General features: G+C 37.9%; 1 protein-coding gene across 2 annotated transcripts in view; it reads left to right on the top strand.

Annotated features, from left to right (window-relative positions):
- The window catches only part of SLC7A6 (solute carrier family 7 member 6), a 97389-nt gene extending 75913 nt beyond the window's left edge, over window positions 1-21476 (top strand). For both annotated transcript variants that reach the window (XM_053700502.1, XM_053700508.1), the window contains exons 7-10: window positions 2614-2710; window positions 8453-8602; window positions 9148-9331; window positions 21056-21476. In XM_053700502.1, coding sequence (XP_053556477.1) covers window positions 2614-2710; window positions 8453-8602; window positions 9148-9331; window positions 21056-21150 — 526 coding nt within the window. In that variant the 3' untranslated portion in view covers window positions 21151-21476. The remainder of the gene's footprint in view (window positions 1-2613; window positions 2711-8452; window positions 8603-9147; window positions 9332-21055) is intronic.
- The last annotated feature ends 766 nt before the right edge of the window (window positions 21477-22242 follow it).

The raw sequence follows: 22242 nt of genomic DNA, 5'->3' as shown, positions 1-22242 counted from the left end.
GGAATGGGGGGGGGGGGGGGCAGGAGAAGTCCGGGAGATTGAGGGATTGCAAATAGATAGGGAAGATGGTAGTCTGTAGTAGTTGGAGATTGTTATAGGAGAGGTAGCTTTTTTGTCTATTATACCTTTTAATGTTATCTCTTTCAAATTGAATGGAACATTCAGGTAATATTAATTCTCACAGACTTCAGTGTAAGTCTCTTAGAATCAGTATTATATTATATTATTATATTATTTAAACTTTTCCAATATTTGAATGCTAACATTTAATACTTGAATGTAACATTCACTTTTTCAACGTGATTTGTAGGAACATGCAGAATGAATGACATGAAGGACATATATATATATATATATATATATATATATATATATATATAAGTTAGTTTTAGGGCTCGATGATCAAAAGTTTGCAAGCAAAAATATGAAAAACCATGTGAGTCTTTTGTAAATATTTTATTATATCTTTTCATGTGACAACACTGAAGAAATTACACTTTGCTACAATGTAAAGTAGTGAGTGTACAGCCTGTATAACAGTGTAAATTTGCTGTCCCCTCAAAATAACTCAACACACAGCCATTAATGTCTAAACCGTTGGCAACAAAAGTGAGTACACTTCTAAGTGGAAATGTCCAAATTGGGCCCAATAAGCCATTTTCCCTCCCCGGTGTCATGTGACTCATTAGTGTTACAAGGTCTCAGGTGTGAATGGGGAGCAGGTGTGTTAAATTTGGTGTTATCGCTCTTACACTCTTTTATGCTGGTCACTGGAAGTTCAACATGGCACCTCATGGCAAAGAACTCTCTGACGATCTGAAAAAAAGAATTGTTGCTCTACATAAAGATGGCCTAGGCTATAAGAAGATTGCCAAGACCCTGAAACTGAGCTGCAGCACGGTGGGCAAGACCATACAGCGGTTTCACAGGACAGGTTCCACTCAGAGCAGGCCTTGCCGTGGTCGAAAAAGAAGTTAAGTGCACATACTCAGCGTCATATCCAGAGGTTGTCTTTGGGAAATAGACGCATGAGTGCTGCCAGCATTGCTACAGAGGTTGAAGGTATGGCGGGTCAGCCTGTCAGTGCTCAGACCATACGCCGCACACTGAATCAAATTTTTCTGCAAGGCTGTCGTACCAGAAGGAAGCCTCTTCTAAAGATGATGCACAAGAAAGCCTGCAAACAGTTTGCTGAAGACAAGCAGACTAAGGACATGGATTACTGGAACCATGTCATGTGGTCTGATGAGACCAATATAAACTTATTTGGTTCAGATGGTGTCAAGCGTGTATGACGGCAACCAGGTGAGGAGTACAAAGACAAGTGTGTCTTGCCTACAGTCAAGCATGGTGTCATGGTCTGGACTTGCATGAGTCCTTCGGCACTGGTGAGCTATAGTTCATTGAGGGAACCATGAATGTCAACATGTACTGTGACATACTGAAGCAGAGCATGATCCCTTCCCTTCGGAGACTGGGCCGCAGGGCAGTATTCCAACATGATAACGACCCCAAACACACCTCCAAGACGACCATTGCCTTGCTAAAGAAGTTGAGGGTAAAGGTGATGGACTGGCGAAGCATGTCTCCAGACCTAAACCCTATTGAACATGTGTGGGGCATCCTCAAGCGGAAGGTGGGGGAGCGAAAGGTCTCTAAAATCCACCAGCTCCATGATGTCGTCATGGAGGAGTGGAAGAGGACTCCAGTGGCAAACTGTGAATCTCTGGTGAACTGCATACCCAAGAGGGTTAAGGCAGTGATAGAAAATAATGGTGGCCACAAAAAATATTGACACTTTGGGCCCAATTTGAACATTTCCACTTGTGTAATCACTTCTGTTGCCAACGGTTAAGACATTAATGGCTGTGTGTTGAGTTATTTTGAAGGGACAGCAAATTTACACTGTTACATAGGCTGTACACTCACTACTTTACATTGTAGCAAAGTGTCATTTCTTCAGTGTTGTCACATGAAAAGATATAATAAAATATTTACAAAAATGTGAGGGGTGTACTCACTTTTGTGGGATACTGTAGGTAGGCTCATATACTAATTTCTTTCTTATCTGAATGGATTTGACAGTTTTTCACAGCTAGATGGCGTTAGTTCATGTGTGCCATAAAGATAATATTGTGCGCATGCCTGTGGAGTTATTTAAGAGTCAGCACTAACTGCCTGAAATGCAAGTCTGTCAAAAGAACTGAAATAAGAGGGCAGTCTGCAGAAGCTTAGATATAAGGTAATCACAGAAACAAAAAGTGTATTAATATGTGTTGGTTATACAAAACTGGGGAATGGTAAATAAAGGGATTTTTAAAAAATAACGTTTTTGGTGTTTACTGCCCCTTTAAATACGTTGTTTCGTATATATAGGTTTTCCTTTCAGAGTAATTAGTATTTTGCATATTTTGTCACAACCGTGCCACCTTTATAGTTTGCGTGAAAAACAGTGAGATCTGTAGGGCAGAAATGTTCAGATACTTACGCTTTGATTTGAGACACAATTTTGAATAGTTGTTGTAGGTTACTTTTTTATTTGAATTATTATAGGTGAGGGTGAGGAATTTATCAGCCATGTTGACTAATTTTTACTCTTTTTCTGTATCAAAGATTGTTTTTTGTAGGTTCAAGAGAGGGTCACCTGCCGGACATGTTATCATTAATCCACATGGAGAGGTTCACCCCAGTACCTGCCCTGCTTTTCAATGTGAGCTGTTCTCTATCTTTTCACACTGTTATGTAAAGATAAGTAAATTGAAAAAGAACCGTATAGATGAAGAAAAATAATCAACTAGCTTATTATTACTTTCTATATGCTATATGTTGTTTCTTATCTAAGTGCATTCCACCGAATGGCAGTTCTATTCTTTGTAAAATAAAGGGACAGTAAAGTTATTTTTATTGCAACTAACAGAGGGTGTTTTAAACATATAGAGATAGATTAAAAGTGAGGCGCAAACAGTTTTGCGAAAGCGTTATTGGGGCCTATTTATCAAGCTGCGTATGGAGCTTGATGCCCCTTGTTTCTAGCAAGCCTTTAGGCTCGCCAGAAACTTAAGTTACAAAGTTATAAAGACCTCTGATTCATAACCTGTCCGTCTGCTCTGAGGCGGCGGACAGACATCGCTGGAAATCAACCCAATCGAATACGATCGGGTTGATTTGCACCAACTGCTAGTGGCCGCGAATCTGCAGGGGGCAGTATTGCACCAGCAGTTCACAAGAACTGCTGGTGCAATGATAAATGCCGAGAGTGTATGCTGTCAGCATTTATCGATGTGCAGCGGACATGATCTGCAATATTGGATCATGTCCGCTCGCACGTTCTTAAAAAGGCCCCATTATCTTTTAGCAAGCCTTTTTCATTACGCTGATATTACAAGTTGAGCAAAATTGTGATTACGCTAGCGCAATCACCATTTATACTTCAATCCTTACCGCAATTTCAGACATGTGGTTAACTGTTTTCTGTAACGAAAAACTTGCATAAAACACTTCAAAAATAAATTACAAAGTACACTTACACTCATATTAACACTGTCTAATAAAAATTAATTAAAAAATTATTGCACAAAAAAGTTATAAGAGCTCTAAGATATGAGATCTCGGGTGTTAGGATAAAAAAGACAGTCAAATGGCTTTAACATTGAGACACATAAATATACATTGCTAAAGATGTATATGTATATATACAGTATCTCACAAAAGTGAGTACACCCCTCATATTTTTGTAAATATTTTATTATATCTTTCCATGTGGCAACACTGAAGAAATTACACTTTGCTTCAATGTAAAGTAGTGAGTGTACAGCCTGTATAACAGTGTAAATTTGCTATCCCTTCAAAGTAACTCAACACACAGCCATTAATGTCTAAACCGTTGGCAACAAAAGTGAGTACACCCCTAAGTAGAAATGTCCAAATTGGGTCCAATTAGCCATTTTCCCTCCCTGGTGTCATGTGACTCATTAGTGTTACAAGGTCTCAGGTGTGAATGGGGAGCAGGTGTATTAAATTTGGTGTTATTACTCTCACACTCTCTCATACTGGTCACTGGAAGTTCAACATGGCACCTCATGGCAAAGAACTCTCCGAGGATCTGAAAAAAATAACTGTTGCTCTACATAAAGATGGCCTAGGCTATAAGAAGGTTTCCAAGACCATGAAACTGAACTGCAGCACGGTGGGCAAGACCATAAAGCGGTTTCACAGGACAGGTTCCACTCAGAACAGGCCTCGCCATGGTCGACCAAAGAGGTTGAGTGCACGTGCTCAGCATCATATCCAGAGGTTGTCTTTGGGAAATAGATGTATAAGTGCTGCCAGCATTGCTGCAGAGGTTGAAGGGGTGGGGGGTCAGCCTATCAGTGCTCAGACCATACGCGGCACACTGCATCAAATTGGTCTGCATGGCTGTCGTCCCAGAAGGAAGCCTCTTCTAAAGTTGATGCACAAGAAAGCCTGCAAAACAGTTTGCTGAAGACAAGCAGACTAAGGACATAGATTACTGGAACCATGTCCTGTGGTCCGATGAGAGCAAGATAAACTTATTTGGTTCAGATGGTCTCGAGCGTGTGTCTGCAACCGGGTGAGGAGTACAAAGACAAGTGTGTCTTGCCTACAGTCAAGCATGGTGGTGTGAGTGTCATGGTCTGGGCCTGCATGAGTGCTGCTGGCACTGGGGAGCTACAGTTCATTTAGGGAACCATGAATGCCAAGATGTACTGTGACATCCCCTTCCTTTCGGAGACTGGGCCGCAGGGCAGTATTCCAACATGATAACGACCCCAAACACACCCCCAAGACGACCACTGCCTGAGGGTAAAGGTGATGGACTGGCCAAGCATGTCTCCAGACCTAAACCCTATTAAACATCTGTGGGGCATCCTCAAACGGAAGGTGGGGGAGCACAAGGTTTCTAACATCCACCAGCTCCGTAATGTTGTCATGGAGGAGTGGAAGAGGACTCCAGTGGCAACCTGTGAAGCTCTGGTGAACTCCATGCCCAAGAGGGTTAAGGCAGTGCTGGAAAATAATGGTGGCCACACAAAATATTGACACTTTGGGCCGAATTTGGACATTTCCACTTAGGGGTGTACTCATTTTTGTTGCCGACGGTTTAGACATTAATGGCTGTGTGTTGAGTTATTTTGAGTGGACAGCAAATTTACACTGTTAAACAGGCTGTACACTCACTTCTTTACATTGAAGCAAAGTGTAATTTCTTCAGTGTTCTCACATGAAAATATATAATAAAATATTTACAAAAATGTGAGGGGTGTACTCACTTTTGTGAGATATTGTATATATATATATAAATATATATATATATGTGTGTGTATATATATTAATGTATTCATATGCATACTTATGTATTTAGAGTCATATATATATATATACACATATAAAAAAATTATTATATATGTACACATATATAAACATATATATAAGTGCATTAGAGCCCTTAAGTAGATGAAAACATGATAAAACATATTTATGCAATATTCATATTTCATAAAGGTTTTAACTATGTATTTGCTGTAAATATTTAACATTTGCTAATGCGATTATGCTATGTTATTTATGCGATGGGTGTTTTTCAACAATATTTTTTCTCTCCATTGAATTCTGTGGGGGATGTGAAAATGCAATGGTGTTTGTGCTTTCTCGGGTGTTAGATTTTTTCCCACTTTTTTTCTATTGATTTCTATGGGGGAATACATGCACGCTCACGCAAAAACCTTTAAGCTATTCTGGTTAACGCTAGTGCAAAATACGTTGTTTTTTTTAATTTGTAATACGAATGCAACCCGACAAGCGCAAACATCTTAACTCTAGCTGAGTTTTCATGATTGAGACAAAATAATAATACAGCACAACTTGTTTTTTTGTGAAATATGTTGCTTAACTAAGATAAAGTAGTGGAAATTATGCATATCAGCCAGTGAGCTATCAAGCACCTGTTACACACAGGCATGCACATTCCATTAGTTTAACGTTAAGATGTTGAAATATTACTCTTTCAAATGCACGTTATACATAGCAGACATCTAGCACGGGGAAACTTTTAATAAGAAATCACTTAAGGGGAAATTATGTTTGAATTTTAAAAGATAAATGGAAAGTTTGTAAAAATTAGCACAAATGTAAATATTGCTCTTTCATATGCCTGATAAGCATTGCAGACATCTAGCAAGAGGAAACATTTGATATGAAGCAAGGGACATTTTGTTTGAAATCCTAATAGATTCATGGAAATTTTAAAAATAACATAAAAAAACATAAATGTGCATGTAGCAGTGTATTAAATACTCTAGGTTTTTCAGAAAAAAAATGTTTATTTATGTTCGTTATACAACCTTCTTTATTTCTCAAATATGACTGACATGCAGTGAATGCACCAAGTTCTGTATGTAGGTAGATCTGTGAAGTGCAGTCTGCTGAATACGGCAGATTATGTTGTCCAGGGATCTCCAGCTCATGGGGAACTAACTGACCCTGTCTCAGTATGGAAAAAGCAGTTGTGCTAATGTGCGCTGGTATTGCAAGTTAACAGCAATGCGAATGCGAGCTCATGAGAGCGCGCTTCCATGGGCTCTAATGGAAGCCTCGTTCTGATGATGTCACAGACGGCATTAGAACCTTGTTCAGGGAAGGGGGTAAGTAGCGCAATGGGCAGCAGTTTTAAATATTTATGTATATGCTGCATTTTTTTAAAATTGAAAACTCTATTTTGAGGGTATTTGGGGCACTTTTAGAAAATTAACCAGAGATCGGATCTCTGGTTAATTTTCTAAACTTGCAGTAGCAATAACCAGCCACTTGTAATACCTGGTTAATTATTGCGTGCCCGCAAATGGCAAATTTGCCCGTTAGCGAGTGCGTGATAATTAAGCGTTCCACTTGTAATCTAGCCCTAAATCATGCAAAAAAAAATTTGGCACATGATACACCACTTTATCAGGCTTCCTCCTGCTGTGCACGCTGTTATGTCTGTATAAGAGAACAATAAAGAAAGGGGAGTGCAAAGATCCACAAGAAAATTCAATAAACAGTTGTTTTTAAAGATATAATGTGAAAAAAATGCATCTATTATAATTGTATTGCACTTTTTGAGTATTGTTTTATAAACTTTCAACTGTAGTTTTTAAAGTGATATTAAATAGTATGAGATTATTTATTTTGTCCCCTTATCCTGTCATTTTAAAAAAAACTGATGGTTTTCTAAATTCCACTAAACTTTTATAAAGTAATGGGTGCTGCCATGTTTGAACTTAGCGGGACATTAAACTGCTGGTTACAACAACAGTAGTATGGTTACTACTGATCATGCTATTGTTTTCTTATTTTTACTTATTAAAGAATCCAGTTGCTAAAGCTCTGCAATTTATACTGGGCACCACCATCTTGTAGCTCGCGTGTTGTTGCCTCCTGTGAAAGAAGTAGTGCACTTTCACAGGTCTGGCTTTTTGACAGCTGTACCTTGTATTTTAGTTTAGCTCACATACTAGAGAGCAGAATTGTTACATTTTTGCATTTTTCTTAAACATTTTAAAAGTTACATGACAAATATAAGCTCCAAGATGGCGGAGCCCAGTGAGAAGATACAGAGCTTCCCTAACTGATAATTATATTACTGGCTACCAATAGTCTAAGTATAAATTCAACATGTTCTTGTTGGAACCTAGACAAACGTGTTAGTTTACGTGCCGCTGTCAATAGTCATAGAAGCTACAAAAGAAACAGAGGCTGATATAAATAACTCATCAGCAGTCTCTTTATAGGTAGCAATTCAAAGGAAACATAATTACTTACATATCCGAGCGGTATTTAATTCCAAATGACCCTGCAGCGGGATATGCCAAACTAGAGTATCTCACTCCTTTGTGACATCCGTGGAGTACTTTCTAATATCTGCCTAACGTCACCACCAAAACTTTGGGAATAACCAGGAGAGCACTATGGGGAATGTCCGAAGAGATGTAGCTATACAAAAATCTCAGACCAGCACAACTCCTGGGAAAAAATACGTTCTTTATTACAAAAAAAATAAAAGATTACATATTACAGTTCTATCCGAAACGCGTTAGATGGTCATAGAGTGCCATTATTTGACCCCTACTTTAGTTTGTTTGCCTATATTTTTAACCCATGTTGCTTTAATCTTTTAATTGTTTTGTAATAAAGTACTTATTTTTATTCAGATTTTGAGCCGGTCTGGAATCTTTGCATAGCTTGTTGGAACCTAACCATTTATGAACTTTCATTTTATTGGAACTAGAAAAAGCTACTTCTGTTGAATTCCCAAACACTATCACTGAGATTAACCATCCCAATCCCATTTTCAGAATTAGCTGTTTAAAAAGATATTAAAGGATTTACTATAGTAAACATGGTTCCTTTTAAATAAACATTGCTGTGTGATGATATCCTGCTTGTTACCCCACAGTGTGCTGCTACTCTTGTCTATCTGTCAGTGAAGGATGTCTTCCAGCTCATAAATTATTACAGCTTCAGTTATTGGCTGTTTGTTGGTCTGTCAATTGCTGGACAGGTTTACCTGCGCTGGAAGGAGCCAGATCGTCCAAGGCCTGTGAAGGTCAGTTATGTCCCTATGTGTGGATGTTATGCACAGGGTAATTGTCGTGTTCATTTGCTCTCTCTCACATACATTAGTGCTCTCCTTGGCAGTGTTTATCTCTTTTGTGCTTTCCCTCTTGCTCATTCACTCACTCTCACTCTTTTTCTCTCCATTATGCACTAGAGAAATAACATTATATGAGCTGTGCACAATTTAATCTTCTGTTACCTGGCAATGTATTAAGCATAATATCCTCTGCTTTTGCTATGACTGTGCAGTGAACACATCTTCCCCGGCTATGTACAAGTGTAAGCTTGCCTTTGTGTAGTGAATGAAGTTCACTGAAAGTCCTCTCCAGCCTAACCAGTTTCTATATTACTGCATGCGTCTAATTCACCAAAGAATGGAAAGATAAATCAGTTTTAGTGAATCAGATGCATAAATAAACATAGGAATTGAGGAAGCTCAGGGGCTTAGAGATTGGAGAGGGTTGTTAGTGAACATTGTACAGTTGAATCTCATGGCAATGAATAAAATGTAATCTTCCCTCTTTTATATTCCAGCTCAGCCTGTTTTACCCGATCGTATTTTGTTTGTGTACGGTGTTCTTGGTGATTGTTCCTTTGTATAGTGACACTGTAAACTCCCTTATTGGAATTGGAATCGCTCTATCTGGAATTCCGGTCTACTTCATGGGAGTATATCTTCCAGAATACAAAAGACCACCTTGCATTGGGAAACTTTTAGGTAAGGATTATGAATTTTGCAAAAAAAAAAAGCAGTGTGTTATATAAAAACAAAATGAAGTACTATTCTACAAAAATATTAAATATTTATAATATTAACCCCTTAATGACCGGACCATTTTTCAATTTTCTTACCCTTAATGACAATGGCTATTTTTACATTTCTGCAGTGTTTGTGTTTAGCTGTAATTTTCCCCTTACTCATTTACTGTACCCACACATATTATATACCGTTTTTCTCACCATTAAATGGACTTTCTAAAGATACCATTATTTTCATCATGTCTTATAATTTACTAAAAAAAAAAAAAAAAAATATGAGGAAAAAATTGAAAAAAAACACACTTTTTCTAACTTTGACCCCCAAAATCTGTTACACATCTACAATCACCAAAAAACACCCATGCTAAATAGTTTCTAAATTTTGTACTGAGTTTAGAAATACCCAATGTTTACACGTTCTTTGCTTTTTTTGCAAGTTATGGGGCAATAAATACAAGTAGCACTTCGCTATTTCCAAACCACTTTTTTTCAAAATTAGCGCTAGTTACATTGGAACCCTGATATCTGTCAGGAATCCCTGAATATCCCTTGACATGTATATATTTTTTTTTAGAAGACAACCCAAAGTATTGATCTAGGCCCATTTTGGTATATTTCATGCCACCATTTCACCGCCAAATGCGAGCAAATAAAAAAAAAACTTAACATTTTTCACAATTTTAGGTTTCTCACTGAAATTATTTACAAACAGCTTGTGCAATTATGGCAGAAATTGTTGTAAAAGCTTCTCTGGGATCCCCTTTGTTCAGAAATAGCAGACTTATATGGCTTTGGCGTTGCTTTTTGGTAATTAGAAGGCCGCTAAATGCTGCTGCGCACCACACGTTAATTATGCCCAGCAGTGAAGGGGTTAAATTAGGTAGCTTGTAGGGAGCTTGCAGGGTTAATTTTAGAGATCAGCCTCCCACCTGACACATCCCACCCCCTGATCCCTCCCAAACAGCTCTCTTCCCTCCCCCACCCCACAATTGTTCCCGCCATCTTAAGTACTGGCAGAAAGTCTGCCAGTACTAAATAAAAGAGGTTTTTTTTTTTTTTTTAAATAAAAATAATAAAGTATTTTAGCTGTGATGGACCCCTGCCTTAGCCCCAACCTCCCTGATCCCCCCTCCAGCTCTCTAACCCTCTCCCCTACCTAATTACCGCCATCTTGGGTACTGGCAGCTGTCTGCCAGTACCCAGTTTGGCCCCAAAAACCCCCCAAAAAGTATTTTTATTTTATTTTTTACTTAAAAAACTATTTCTGTAGTGTAGCAGCCCCCCACAATACCCCCACCCCCTCCCAGATCCTTTTATATTTTTAAAAAAAAAAAATCCCTTTTTTTTCCCCTTTCTGCCCTCATTCATTGGTGTCAGTGTGGCTAATGGGTGCACACTCGCGCACCGTGCACGCGCACCGTGCACCCGGCGGACACTGGCACTATCGCTACCGGTGCAGAGAGGGCCACAGAGTGGCTCTCTCTGCATCGGAGGCTTGTAAAGTGGTATTGCAGGATGCCTCCATATCGAGGCATCACTGCAATACCCTCAGAGCTGCTGGAAGCATTTGTGATCGCTTCCAGCACTCTGTTTGACAACTGACGTACCAGGTACGTCCATTGTCATTAACTGCTTGTTAATGCATGACGTACATGGTACGTCAGTTGTCATTAAGGGGTTAATAAGTAAAACATAAACTGCAACAAAGGAAGTTCCCATTGTGTCCAGTTAGTCCCCCAAAATCCAATATCATAGTGATATCAGAAAAAAAGTGTGCATTGTAACTTATATTGGTATGTTCACTATAACTATATTAAAGAGAAAAAATATATTTGTGTGCTAATGTTTGTAGCTCTCTCAATAGAAGTTTGAAATTAAAGGGATAGGAAACTCAAAATTTTCTTTCACAATTTAGATAGAGCATGCCGTTTTAAACAACTTTCTATTTGACTTCTATTATACATTTTCTTTGTTTTTTTTTGTATCTATTGTTAAAAAGCAGGAATGTATGCTTAGGAGCCAGCCCATTTCTGGAGCACGATAGATGGCAGGTCGATAGATGGCAGCACTATTTCCTGCTATGTAGTGCTCCAGGTGCCTACCTAGGTATCTTTTCAACAAAGAATACCATGGGAATAAATCAAATTTGATAATATTATTATCGGTTATTTGTAGAGCGCCAACAGATTCCGCAGTGCTAATAGAAGTAAAGGAAAATAGTATGTTCTGTCTTAATCACAAAAGAACATTTTTGGGTTTCATATCCCTTTACAGTCTGCATTTCCTGCTAATTCACACCTAGATTACGAGTTATAGGGAATTTAACGAATGCAACAAAAGTTGTGTTATTTAACCCTCTATAGCGCAGCAATTACAAGTTTTGAAACAGCTGGCTTGTGCATGCGATATGGCTGCGTTGAGCTCCATACCGCACAAAATACAAGCGCTGTTTTGACGTGCTCGTGCACGCTTTCCCTATAGACATTAATGGGGAGAGCGGGTTAGAAAAAAACCTAAAACCTGCGAATGAAAAGCTCTGTAGGATGAGAGCTACTGGATTCTGAAAATGGCAGGGTGGTTTTGTCACCGCAATAGACTGCCCTTCCGAAAATGGCAGGGTGGTTCGGTGGCTCCGTCACCACAATAGACTGCCCTCTGGGCAGGCTTTCCCACTAGTGTACTATAAAGGGGTTTTCAGTATTTCATAAACGTAACAGCTCACTAGTTGTAAAGTTCTAATTGTAACTAGTTAACAAGCAATATCCAAGGTGTTTTTAGAAACCACAGTATTGCAACCATGTTTAATAATATAGTTAGGACACCTGCATTGTGTAATAAACTATATAATCTTAAAGGCATAGAACATCCAATTTTAAACAAATTTCAAATATACTTTATTTTCTTGTTATCCTTTGCTGAAAGAACAAAATTGCACTACTGGCAGCTAGCTGAACACATCTAGCTAGCCAATCACAAGAGACAAATGTATGCAGGCACCAATCACCAGCTAACTATTTAATCTTACTTTTATGACTTTTATGACCGTTAATGGCCGTTCCGTCTCAAACCCCTCAATTACATATCTTTTATGGGCGGTATAGAGCAATTTTGTTCTTCCCACATGCAAATATTTTCACGCCTACATTTGCTCCCACTGAAGCTTGCTCATGTTTATGGTGCCAATTCATTCGGAGCTTGATTTAGCTGTTAGGAGTTAAGAAGCTGCGGTTTTAAGACCGCTGCTCCATAAATCATTCACCACCTCTGAGGCGGCGGACAGCAGTACGCCAAATCGCATATGATCAGGTTGATTGACATCCCCTGCTAGCGGTGCTAATCTGCAGGGGACGGCATTGCACAAGCAGTTTCTCAAGAACTGCTTGTGCAATGATAAATGTCGACAGCGTATGCTACAGCGGATCATGTTCGTCCCCACTTTCATAAATCGGCCCCCACGTCTCTTCAGAGCGGCATCGATCGCTTCACGGTAACATTGGAAGTTGCGCATGCGTAAACCTGTTAAAAGACTAAGCCAGAAATTTCTGATGTCATCAGGTGCGCATTCACAAATGTCAATAGTGCGACAGATATTGTTACGATGGGTGGATGGCCATTGCTTTGAAATAGAAAAAAAAGCAGTGGAGCGGTAGGAGGACAGTTAATATACAAGGGGGCTTATATTTGAGATCAAATTAGTAGCGAAAAAAATAAAATAAAATTGATGAATGAAACTTACATTGAATACATCCTCCAAATGTAAAATTGAAGTGTAAATTTCTGAGTTTACTGTCCCTTTAAACTTGCATGCTCTATATGAATCGTTTAATTTTGACTTTCCTATCCTTTTAATACTGAACAGTGTTGGATGTGTGGAGAGCTTACTAGACAAATGGCTCATATTTGGTGACAATGCTCTGAATTGTCATCTATATGGTCAGATGTCTCAAGTGAGACAAGCAAGTTATTTGGAATCCCCATTCCATTGGATCCATGTTTATGGCTTTTCAATAAAGTTACCAAAAAATTTACACCACTAATGAAAATATTATTTAATGTAGTAAGTAATAGTTTAAAAATTCTTATTGCAACAAATTGGAAGTCCAATGTGATCCTAACCTTGGCGCAATGGTTGCAGGAATGTAACCATACCTTACAATTGGAAGATAATTATTTTATGAAGCTTAAATGTCCTGACATATACATAGAAAATAAATTTCTTTGGGAGGAGTATCGTATAAAGAAATAGCACACTTAGCATCCCTAAATATAATCCGAACAATATAAAGTTGACCATTTACATCACACTACATTTAAAGGGCTAGCGAAGAATTCATTGGTTTTTATATTCAGAGGCCTTACTTCCTCTTTCCCTCTCAGCAGTTGGTTACCCTATGGTTTAAATTTAAAGTACTGCAATGTTTTGTTTTTTATGAACTAATTCATGTCTAATGGTCTTTAAGACAATTGAGATGTTCATTTACACACACATTGTAATAGAAAGTATTGTTTTTCTTTTTCTTTTCTTAATAACTGCAGATTATGTAACCAGTCATGTTTTACCATGTAAATCTGTTTGCTTTCTGTAAATTACTGGTTTCAATAAAGTATTAAAATAATAATAATAATAATATAGTTAGGAACTGTGTCCTTAAAGGCATAGTCTACTTGAAAATTGTTATTGTTTAAAAAGATAGATAATGCCTTTATTACACATTCCCCAGTTTTGCAAAACCAACACGATTATATCAATATACTTTTTACCTCTATGATTATCTTGTATCTAAGCCTCTGCAGACTTCCCCCTTATCTCAGTGCTTTTGACAGACATACAGTTTAGCCAACTATTGCTGGCTCCTAAATAACTTAATGGGAGTAAGCACAATGTTATCTATATGACACACATGAACTAGAACTGTCTAACTGTGAACAACTGTCAAAATGCACTGAGATAAGATGCAGTTTTCAACTGTTTAGAAATCAGTTTGAGCCTACCTAGGTTTAGCTTTCAAAAATGAATACCAAGAGAACAAAGCAAATTTGATGATAAAAGTAAATTGGAAAGCTTTTTTTAAATTGGATCTTCTGAATCATGAAAGTTTAATTTTGACTAGACTGTGTCCCTTTATATGACTCACAGATGGGCGCTCTGCTCTCTGTAATAAAAAAGCACCATAATATTTGAAATAGCCATCCGTAGTGTAGCCGTAGTGTAGCCACATTAACTGTAGATCCTCAGTTAATAGAATGTACTGGTCCCATTCCGTGCAAGTCTGTGTCTGTCTGCAAGCGATCGTCCGAAACAACGGAAGTAATGAGGATGTGTAATACTAAGCACCCTTAGATGTAAAATACAGTTCCATGAGAAAGTCTCAAAATTGATGTGCCCTCACAATGCTGTGATACTCAAATTATTGCTTACATGGTAAAAACAGGGCACACACAAATACCAACACTGGGATGGTGGTGAGTCTGCTGGTTATGGCTTGTACCATGTTTTTACTATGTAAGCAATACTTTTGCACCTTCTTTCATGTAATTGGCAAGAGTCCATGAGCTAGTGACGTATGGGATATACAATCCTACCAGGAGGGGCAAAGTTTCCCAAACCTCAAAATGCCTATAAATACACCCCTTACCACACCCACAATTCAGTTTTACAAACTTTGCCTCCTATGGAGGTGGTGAAGTAAGTTTGTGCTAAGATTTCTACGTTGACATGCACTTCTCAGCATTTTGAAGCCCGATTCCTCTCAGAGTACAGCGAGTGTCAGAGGGACGTGGAGAGTATTACCTATTGAATGCAGTGATTTTACTAACGGGGGTCTATTTCATAGGTTTTCTGTTATCGGTCGTAGAGATTCATCTCCTACCTCCCTTTTCAGATCGACAATATACTCTCATATTCCATTACCTCTACTGATAACTGTTTCAGTACTGGTTTGGCTATCTGCTATATGTGGATGGGTGTCTTTGGTAAGTATGATTTTATTTCTTAAGACACCTCAGCTATGGTTTTGCACTTTATGCATTTATATAAAGTTCTAAATATATGTATTGTACTTATATTTGCCATGAGTCAGGTTCATGTATTTCCTTTTGCAGATTGTCAGTTTCATATTTGGGAAAGTTAATATTAATGAAATATTTTTCTTACCTGGGGTTTAGTCTTTTTTTTTTTTTTCAATTGACTACTTGTTTTAATTTGCGGGCTGTCTTATGCTAAATGCCACACTTTATTGCGTCATTCTTGGCGCGAGAATTTTTTGGCGCGAAAAGGGCGCGTCTGTTGACGCAAGTTGGTCATTTCCGACGTCATAGTTGACGCAGGGGTTCACACAGGGTTGGGTCGTTAGTGACGCGAGTGTGTCACTTCCGGACATGGTTGGCGCCAAAAAAAATTCTAGTTACGTTGTGCGTCATACTTGGCGCCAAACTTTTTTCATTATTTATTGCCCCATTGCTTTTGCCTCTTGCCTTTCTTAGTAAGAGGGCTATGCTATTTGCATTTTTTCCCATTCCTGAAACTGTCATATAAGGAAATTGATAATTTTGCTTTATATGTTGTTTTTTCTTTTACAGTCTGCAAGATGTCTCAATCTCAATCCTGCCTCAGAAGTATCTGCTGGAACTTTTGCTGCCTGACATCGGTTCTACCAAAGCTAAGTGCATTTGTTGGTAAAATTGTGGAGATTATATCTCCTAATGTCATTTGTATTAGTTGTCATGATAAACTTTTACATGCAGATAGACTGTCCATCAGTAATAATACATTGCCAGTTGCAGTTCCTTCAACTTCTAATGTACATAATATACCTGTGAATTTTAAAGAATTTGTTACTGATTCTATTCAGAAGGCTTTGTCTGCATTTCCACCTTTTAATAAGCGTAAGAGGTCTTTTAAAACTTCTCATAAAGTTGATGAAATTTCAAATGACCGACAACATAATGAATTATCCACTTCTGATGAGGATCTATCTGATTCAGAAGATCCTTCCTCAGACATTGACACTGACAAATCTACTTATTTATTTAAAATAGTATATGCGTTCTTTGTTAAAAGAAGTGTTAATTACTTTGGATATTGAGGAAGCTAGTCCTCTTGATATTAAAACTAGTAAACGTTTAAATGCTGTTTTTAAACCTACTGTGGTTACTCCAGAGGTTTTTCCTATTCCTGATGCTATTTCTGACATGATTTCTAAGGAATGGGATAAGCCAGGTACTCTTTTTAATCCTTCTGCAAGGTTTAAAAAATTGTATCCTTTACCAGCGGTTGCAATAGAGTTTTGGGAAAAAATCCCCAAAGTTGATGGGGCTATTTCTACTCTTGCTAAACGAACCACTATTCCTATGGAAAATAGTACTTCCTTTAAAGAAGATTACTATCTCTTAATTTCCAAGGTAATAATTTATTTGGTTCTCAGTTAGATTCTATTATTTCAACTGTTACTGGGGGGAAAGGAGTTTTTTTGCGTCAGGATAAAAAACCTAAGGGTAGATCTAAGGCTTCTAATCGTTTTCGTTCCTTTTGACAAAATAAGGAACAAAAACCTAATCCTTCCCCCAAGGAATCTGTTTCCAATTGGAAGCCTTCCTCAAATTGGAATAAATCCAAGCCTTTCAAGAAACCAAAGTCAGCCCTAAGTCCGCATGAAGGTGCGGCCCTCATTCCAGCACAGCTGGTAGGGGGCAGATTAAGGTTTTTCAAGGATGTTTGGATAAATTCTGTCCAAAATTAATGGATTCAGAGCATTGTCTCTCAGGGGTACCGAATTGGATTCAGAGTAAGACCTCCTGTGAGGAGATTTTTTCTCTCACGCATCCCAATGAATCCAGTAAAAGCTCAGGCTTTCCTGAAGTGTGTTTCAGATCTGGAGGTTTCAGGGGTAATCATGCCGGTTCCTTTTCAGGAACAAGGCCTGGGGTTTTATTCAAATCTATTCATTGTCCCAAAGAAAGAAAATTCATTCAGACCAGTTCTGGATCTGAAAATTTTGAATTGTTATGTAAGAGTACCAACTTTCAAGATGGTAACTATAAGGACTATTCTGCCTTTTATTTAGCAAGGACATTATATGTCTACAATAGACTTGCAGGATGCTTACCTTCATATTCCAATTCATCCAGAACATTATCAGTTCCTGAGATTCTCTTTTCTAGACAAGCATTACCAATTTGTTGCTCTTCCATTTGGCCTAGCAACAGCTCCAAGAATCTTTTCAAAGGTTCTGGGTGCCCTACTCTCTGTGTACTAGCTCAGTCTTTACGTTCTGCAGAATCTCACACGAATCAACTTGTGTTGTTTCTTCGAAAACATGGTTGGAGGATCAATTTACCAAAAAGTTTTTTGATTCCTCAGACAAGGGTCACCTTTTTAGGTTTCCAGATAGATTCAGTGTCCATGACTCTGTCTCTAACAGACAAGAGACGTTTGAAATTGGTTGCAGCATGTCGGCACCTTCAGTCATTCCCTTCAGTGGCTATGTGCATGGAAGTTTTAGGCCTCATGACTGCAGCATCGGACACAATTCCTTTTGCTCGTTTTCACACGAGACCTTTCCAGCTTTGCATGCTGAATCAATTTAATATCCTTAAATCCCAATGTTCGGCACTCTCTGACGTGGTGGATAAATCACCAGCGTTTAGTTCAAGGGGCCTCTTTTATTCGGCCAACCTGGAATGTGATCACAATAGATGCAAGTCTTTCAGGCTGGGGAGCTGTCTGGGGATCTCTGACAGCACAAGGAGTTTGGAAATTTCAAGAGGTGAGATTACCGTGAAATTCTCAGAGCTCTTCAGTTTTGGCCTCTGTTGAAGAGAGAACCGTTCATTTGTTTTCAGACAGACAATATCACAACGGTGGCATATGTCAATCATCAGGGTGGGACTCAGAGTCCTCAAGCTATGAAAGAAGTATCTTGGATACTTGTTTGGGGCGGAATACGGCTCTTGTCTAATTTCTGTGGTTCATATCCCAGGTTTAGACAATTGGGAGGCGGATTATCTCAGCCGTCAGACTTTACATCCAGGGGAGTGGTCTCTCCATCCAGATGTGTTTTCTCAGATTGTTCAGATGTGGGGTCTTCCAGAAATAAATCTGATGGCCTCTCATCTAAACAATAAACTTCCCAGATACCTGTCCAGGTCCAGGGATTCTCAGGCAGAAGCAGTGGATGCACTGACACTTTCTTGGTGTTATCAACCTGCTAATATCTTCCCGCCTCTAGTTCTTCTTCCGAGAGTGATCTCCAAGATCATCATGGAACAAGGTTTTGGTATGCGGATCTTGTTCGGATGTCCAGTTGCCAATCTTGGCCACTTCCGTTAAGGCCGGACCTACGGTCTCAAGGTCTGTTTTTCCATCAGGATCTCAAATCATTAAATTTGAAGGTATGGAAATTGAACGCTTAGTATTACGTCATAGAGGTTTCTCTGACTCAATAATTAATACTATGTTACAAGCTCGTAAATCTGTCTCTAGGAAGATTTATTATCGAGTTTGGAAGATTTACATTTCATGGTGTTCTTCTCATAAGTTATCTTGGCATTCTTTTAGAATTCCTAGAATTTTACAGTTTCTCCAGGATGGTTTGGATAGGGGTTTGTCTGCAAGTTCCTTGAAGGGACAAATCTCTGCTCTTTCTGTTTTATTTCACAGAAAGATTGCTAAACTTCCTGATATTCACTGTTTTGTACAGGCTTTAGTTCGTATTAAGCCCGTCATTAAATCAATTTCTCCTCCTTGGTGTCTTAATTTGGTTTTGAAGGCGTTACAGGCTCCTCCGTTTGAGCCTATGCATTCTTTGGACATTAAACTACTTTCTTGGAAAGTGTTGTTCCTTTTGGCCATCTCTTCTGCTAGAAAAGTGTCTGAGCTATCTGCTCTTTCTTGTGAATCTCCTTTTCTGATTTTTCATCAGGATAAGGCGGTTTTGCGGACTTCATTTGAATTTTTACCTAAGGTTGTGAATTCTAGCAACATTAGTAGAGAAATTGTTGTCCTTTCCTTGTGTCCTAATCCTAAGAATCCTTTGGAAAGATCCTTACATTCTTTGGATGTGGTAAGAGCTTTGAAATATTATGTTGAAGCTACTAAAGATTTCAGGAAGACTTCTAGTCTATTTGTTATATTTTCTGGTCCTAGGAAAGGTCAGAAGGCCTCTGTTATTTCCTTGGCCTTTTGGTTGAAGCTTTTGATTCATCAAGCTTATTTGGAGTTGGGTCAAGCTCATTCAACTAGATCGGTCTCCACTTCATGGGCTTTTAAGAATGAAGCTTCAGTTGATCAGATTTGCAAAGCAGCGACTTGGTCCTCTTTGCATACATTTACTAAATTCTACTGTTTTGATGTATTTGCTTCTTCTGAAGCAGTTTTTGGTAGAAAAGTTCTTCAGGCAGCTGTTTCAGTTTGATTCTTCTGCTGCTATTTTCACTTTTTCTTTTCTTCATAAGAATAACTTATATTTGGGTTGTGGATTATTTTTTCAGCATTTGGCTGTTTATTTTTTATCCCTCCCTCTCTAGTGACTCTTGAGTGGAGTTCCACATCTTGGGTATTTGATATCTCATACGTCACTAGCTCATGAACTCTTGCCAATTACATGAAAGAAAACATAATTTATGTAAGAACTTACCTGATAAATTCATTTCTTTCATATTGGCAAGAGTCCATGAGGCCCACCCTTTTTATGGTGGTTATGATTTTTTTTGTATAAAGCACAATTATTCCAAATTTCTTTGTTGATGCTTTTTTACTCCTTTCTTTATCACCCCACTACTTGGCTATTCGTTAAACTGAATTGTGGGTGTGGTAAGGGGTGTATTTATAGGTATTTTGAGGTTTGGGAAATGTCACTAGCTCATGGACTCTTGCCAATATGAAAGAAATGAATTTATCAGGTAAGTTCTTACATAAATTATGTTTTTTAGCCTTGTCCTTCACTCTTGCTATGGGACTGAGTTTCTATTATTTGTTCTTTTTGCAATGATTTAAGATAAAGGGACAGTATACAATAGAATTTTTATTGTTTTAAAAGATAGATAATCCCTTTATTACCCATTTCCAGTTTTGTACAACTATATACTTTTTACCTCTGTGATTACCTTGTATCTAATCATCTTCTGACAGCCCCCTGGTCACATGACTTTTCATTTATTATCTTTTGACTTGCATTTAGTACTGTGCTGAATCTTAAATAACTCCTTAAGAGAGAGCACAATGTTATCGTTATGGCCCACATGAGCTAGCAGTCTCCTGTTGTGAAAAGCAAATAAAAAGCATGTGATTAAGAGGCTGCCTATAGTGGCCTTGAAACAGGCAGAAATTTAGAGTGTTATAAAGTATATAAATATAACAATGTTGGTTGTGCAAAGCTGGGGAAGTGGTAGTAAAGGCGTTATCTAACTTTTTAAACAATAACAATTTTAGTGTAGACTGTCCCTTTAAGTTACAACATGGAGGTGCCCATTACATTATAAATACTACTTTTTTCTTTAATAATATTTAAATAAGTAATAACAATTTTAAAAATACATTTGCATATTATTCTCAGGCTATTCTTTGCTTTAAATAGATCATTATATTTAGCATTTATTACGTTTTTAACACCCTTTTAATAAACTGGGTGGGTCACTCCATTCTATAAATTGTATTTAATTCTGTGACGTTTCTACTTCTTCTTAGCTTTCCTCACACGCTGGACACAGTTGATTTTTAATTGTGTTTTAACGGAGATGGACTTCTCAGATGAAAAGCTGGAAGAACCAAAGTCTGCTTAAAATTTTACTCCTGAATAAGCAGAACAGATTTTTGTTGGGGTGATGAAGCTTTTGAAAGACGTGAAAAGACCCAGACGCATCTTCTAAACTACCACACAGCAGCCTTGTCAAGGTTGAGCATAGCTAGACATGGAAGGAACCGAGGCCTACTCTACATGGGTGTATTTAACGCTTTGTAAGGATCAGTGGCTGGTCAATCGCTACCACAAAGCTCCGGGTGTTGGGAGGATTTTTTGTTAACAATTCCTGCTGAATATTTTATTTTCAAACGGTTCCTCATTTTTATGATAAACATAATTTAAAAATACACAACACTTTGCACAGTATGATTCAGGGTAACATTACTCTGTGATTTGTTTTCTAGTTATTTGTTTTCTTGGAATTCAAGAGAAAATTACAGTTTACTGGATGCCAAGCTGAAATTCAGGTCAAATGACTCAGATCTCAGTTAACTACATATAAATATGTGAAATATTGTGGTTTTTTATAGACTTTCAACATACACCTCTGTGAACCATGAAAATGTAACTGACAAAGATGCACCAGATGAAAGGTTTTATAGTATAATATATAGTTCTGTTGCACTTTGCAATGGCTTTGCACTATTATGATATTGGGACAGGTTGTGTGCTCTTTGATTTCTCCAAAAGCAAAAGTGTTCAAATTATCTATGTAAATCCGTTATATCTTGCAGGGTTACTCCATAGTCTTTCCAAAAGAGTATAACATGTGGGAACTACATGTAATTATTTAAAGAAAAAGCCACTTTAGCCTGAATTGTAGGTATTTGATTGCCTATGAAAAGCCATAAACAATAACTGCATTTTAGGAATATAGAGATGGCATAGGCATGTACTTCTTCACAGGATTTAAACTGTTTTTTATATATATATATATATATATATATATATATATATATATATATATATATGAATCAGACTCAGGTTAATATATTGAATTTACTTTTAAATGTTTAAATGGAACCTTGTTCTGTCATTATTCCTTCTTGGGAACCAGAAGCCATTATGAAAAGGTATAATTTGACCATATTCATCTTTTTCAGTTAGTTTTAGCTGCTAGCTGCTTTCTAGT

Source organism: Bombina bombina, chromosome 1 (genome assembly GCF_027579735.1).
Source record: "Bombina bombina isolate aBomBom1 chromosome 1, aBomBom1.pri, whole genome shotgun sequence".
Classification (NCBI taxonomy): domain Eukaryota; kingdom Metazoa; phylum Chordata; class Amphibia; order Anura; family Bombinatoridae; genus Bombina; species Bombina bombina.
This window is presented reverse-complemented; position numbering and strand designations above follow the sequence as displayed.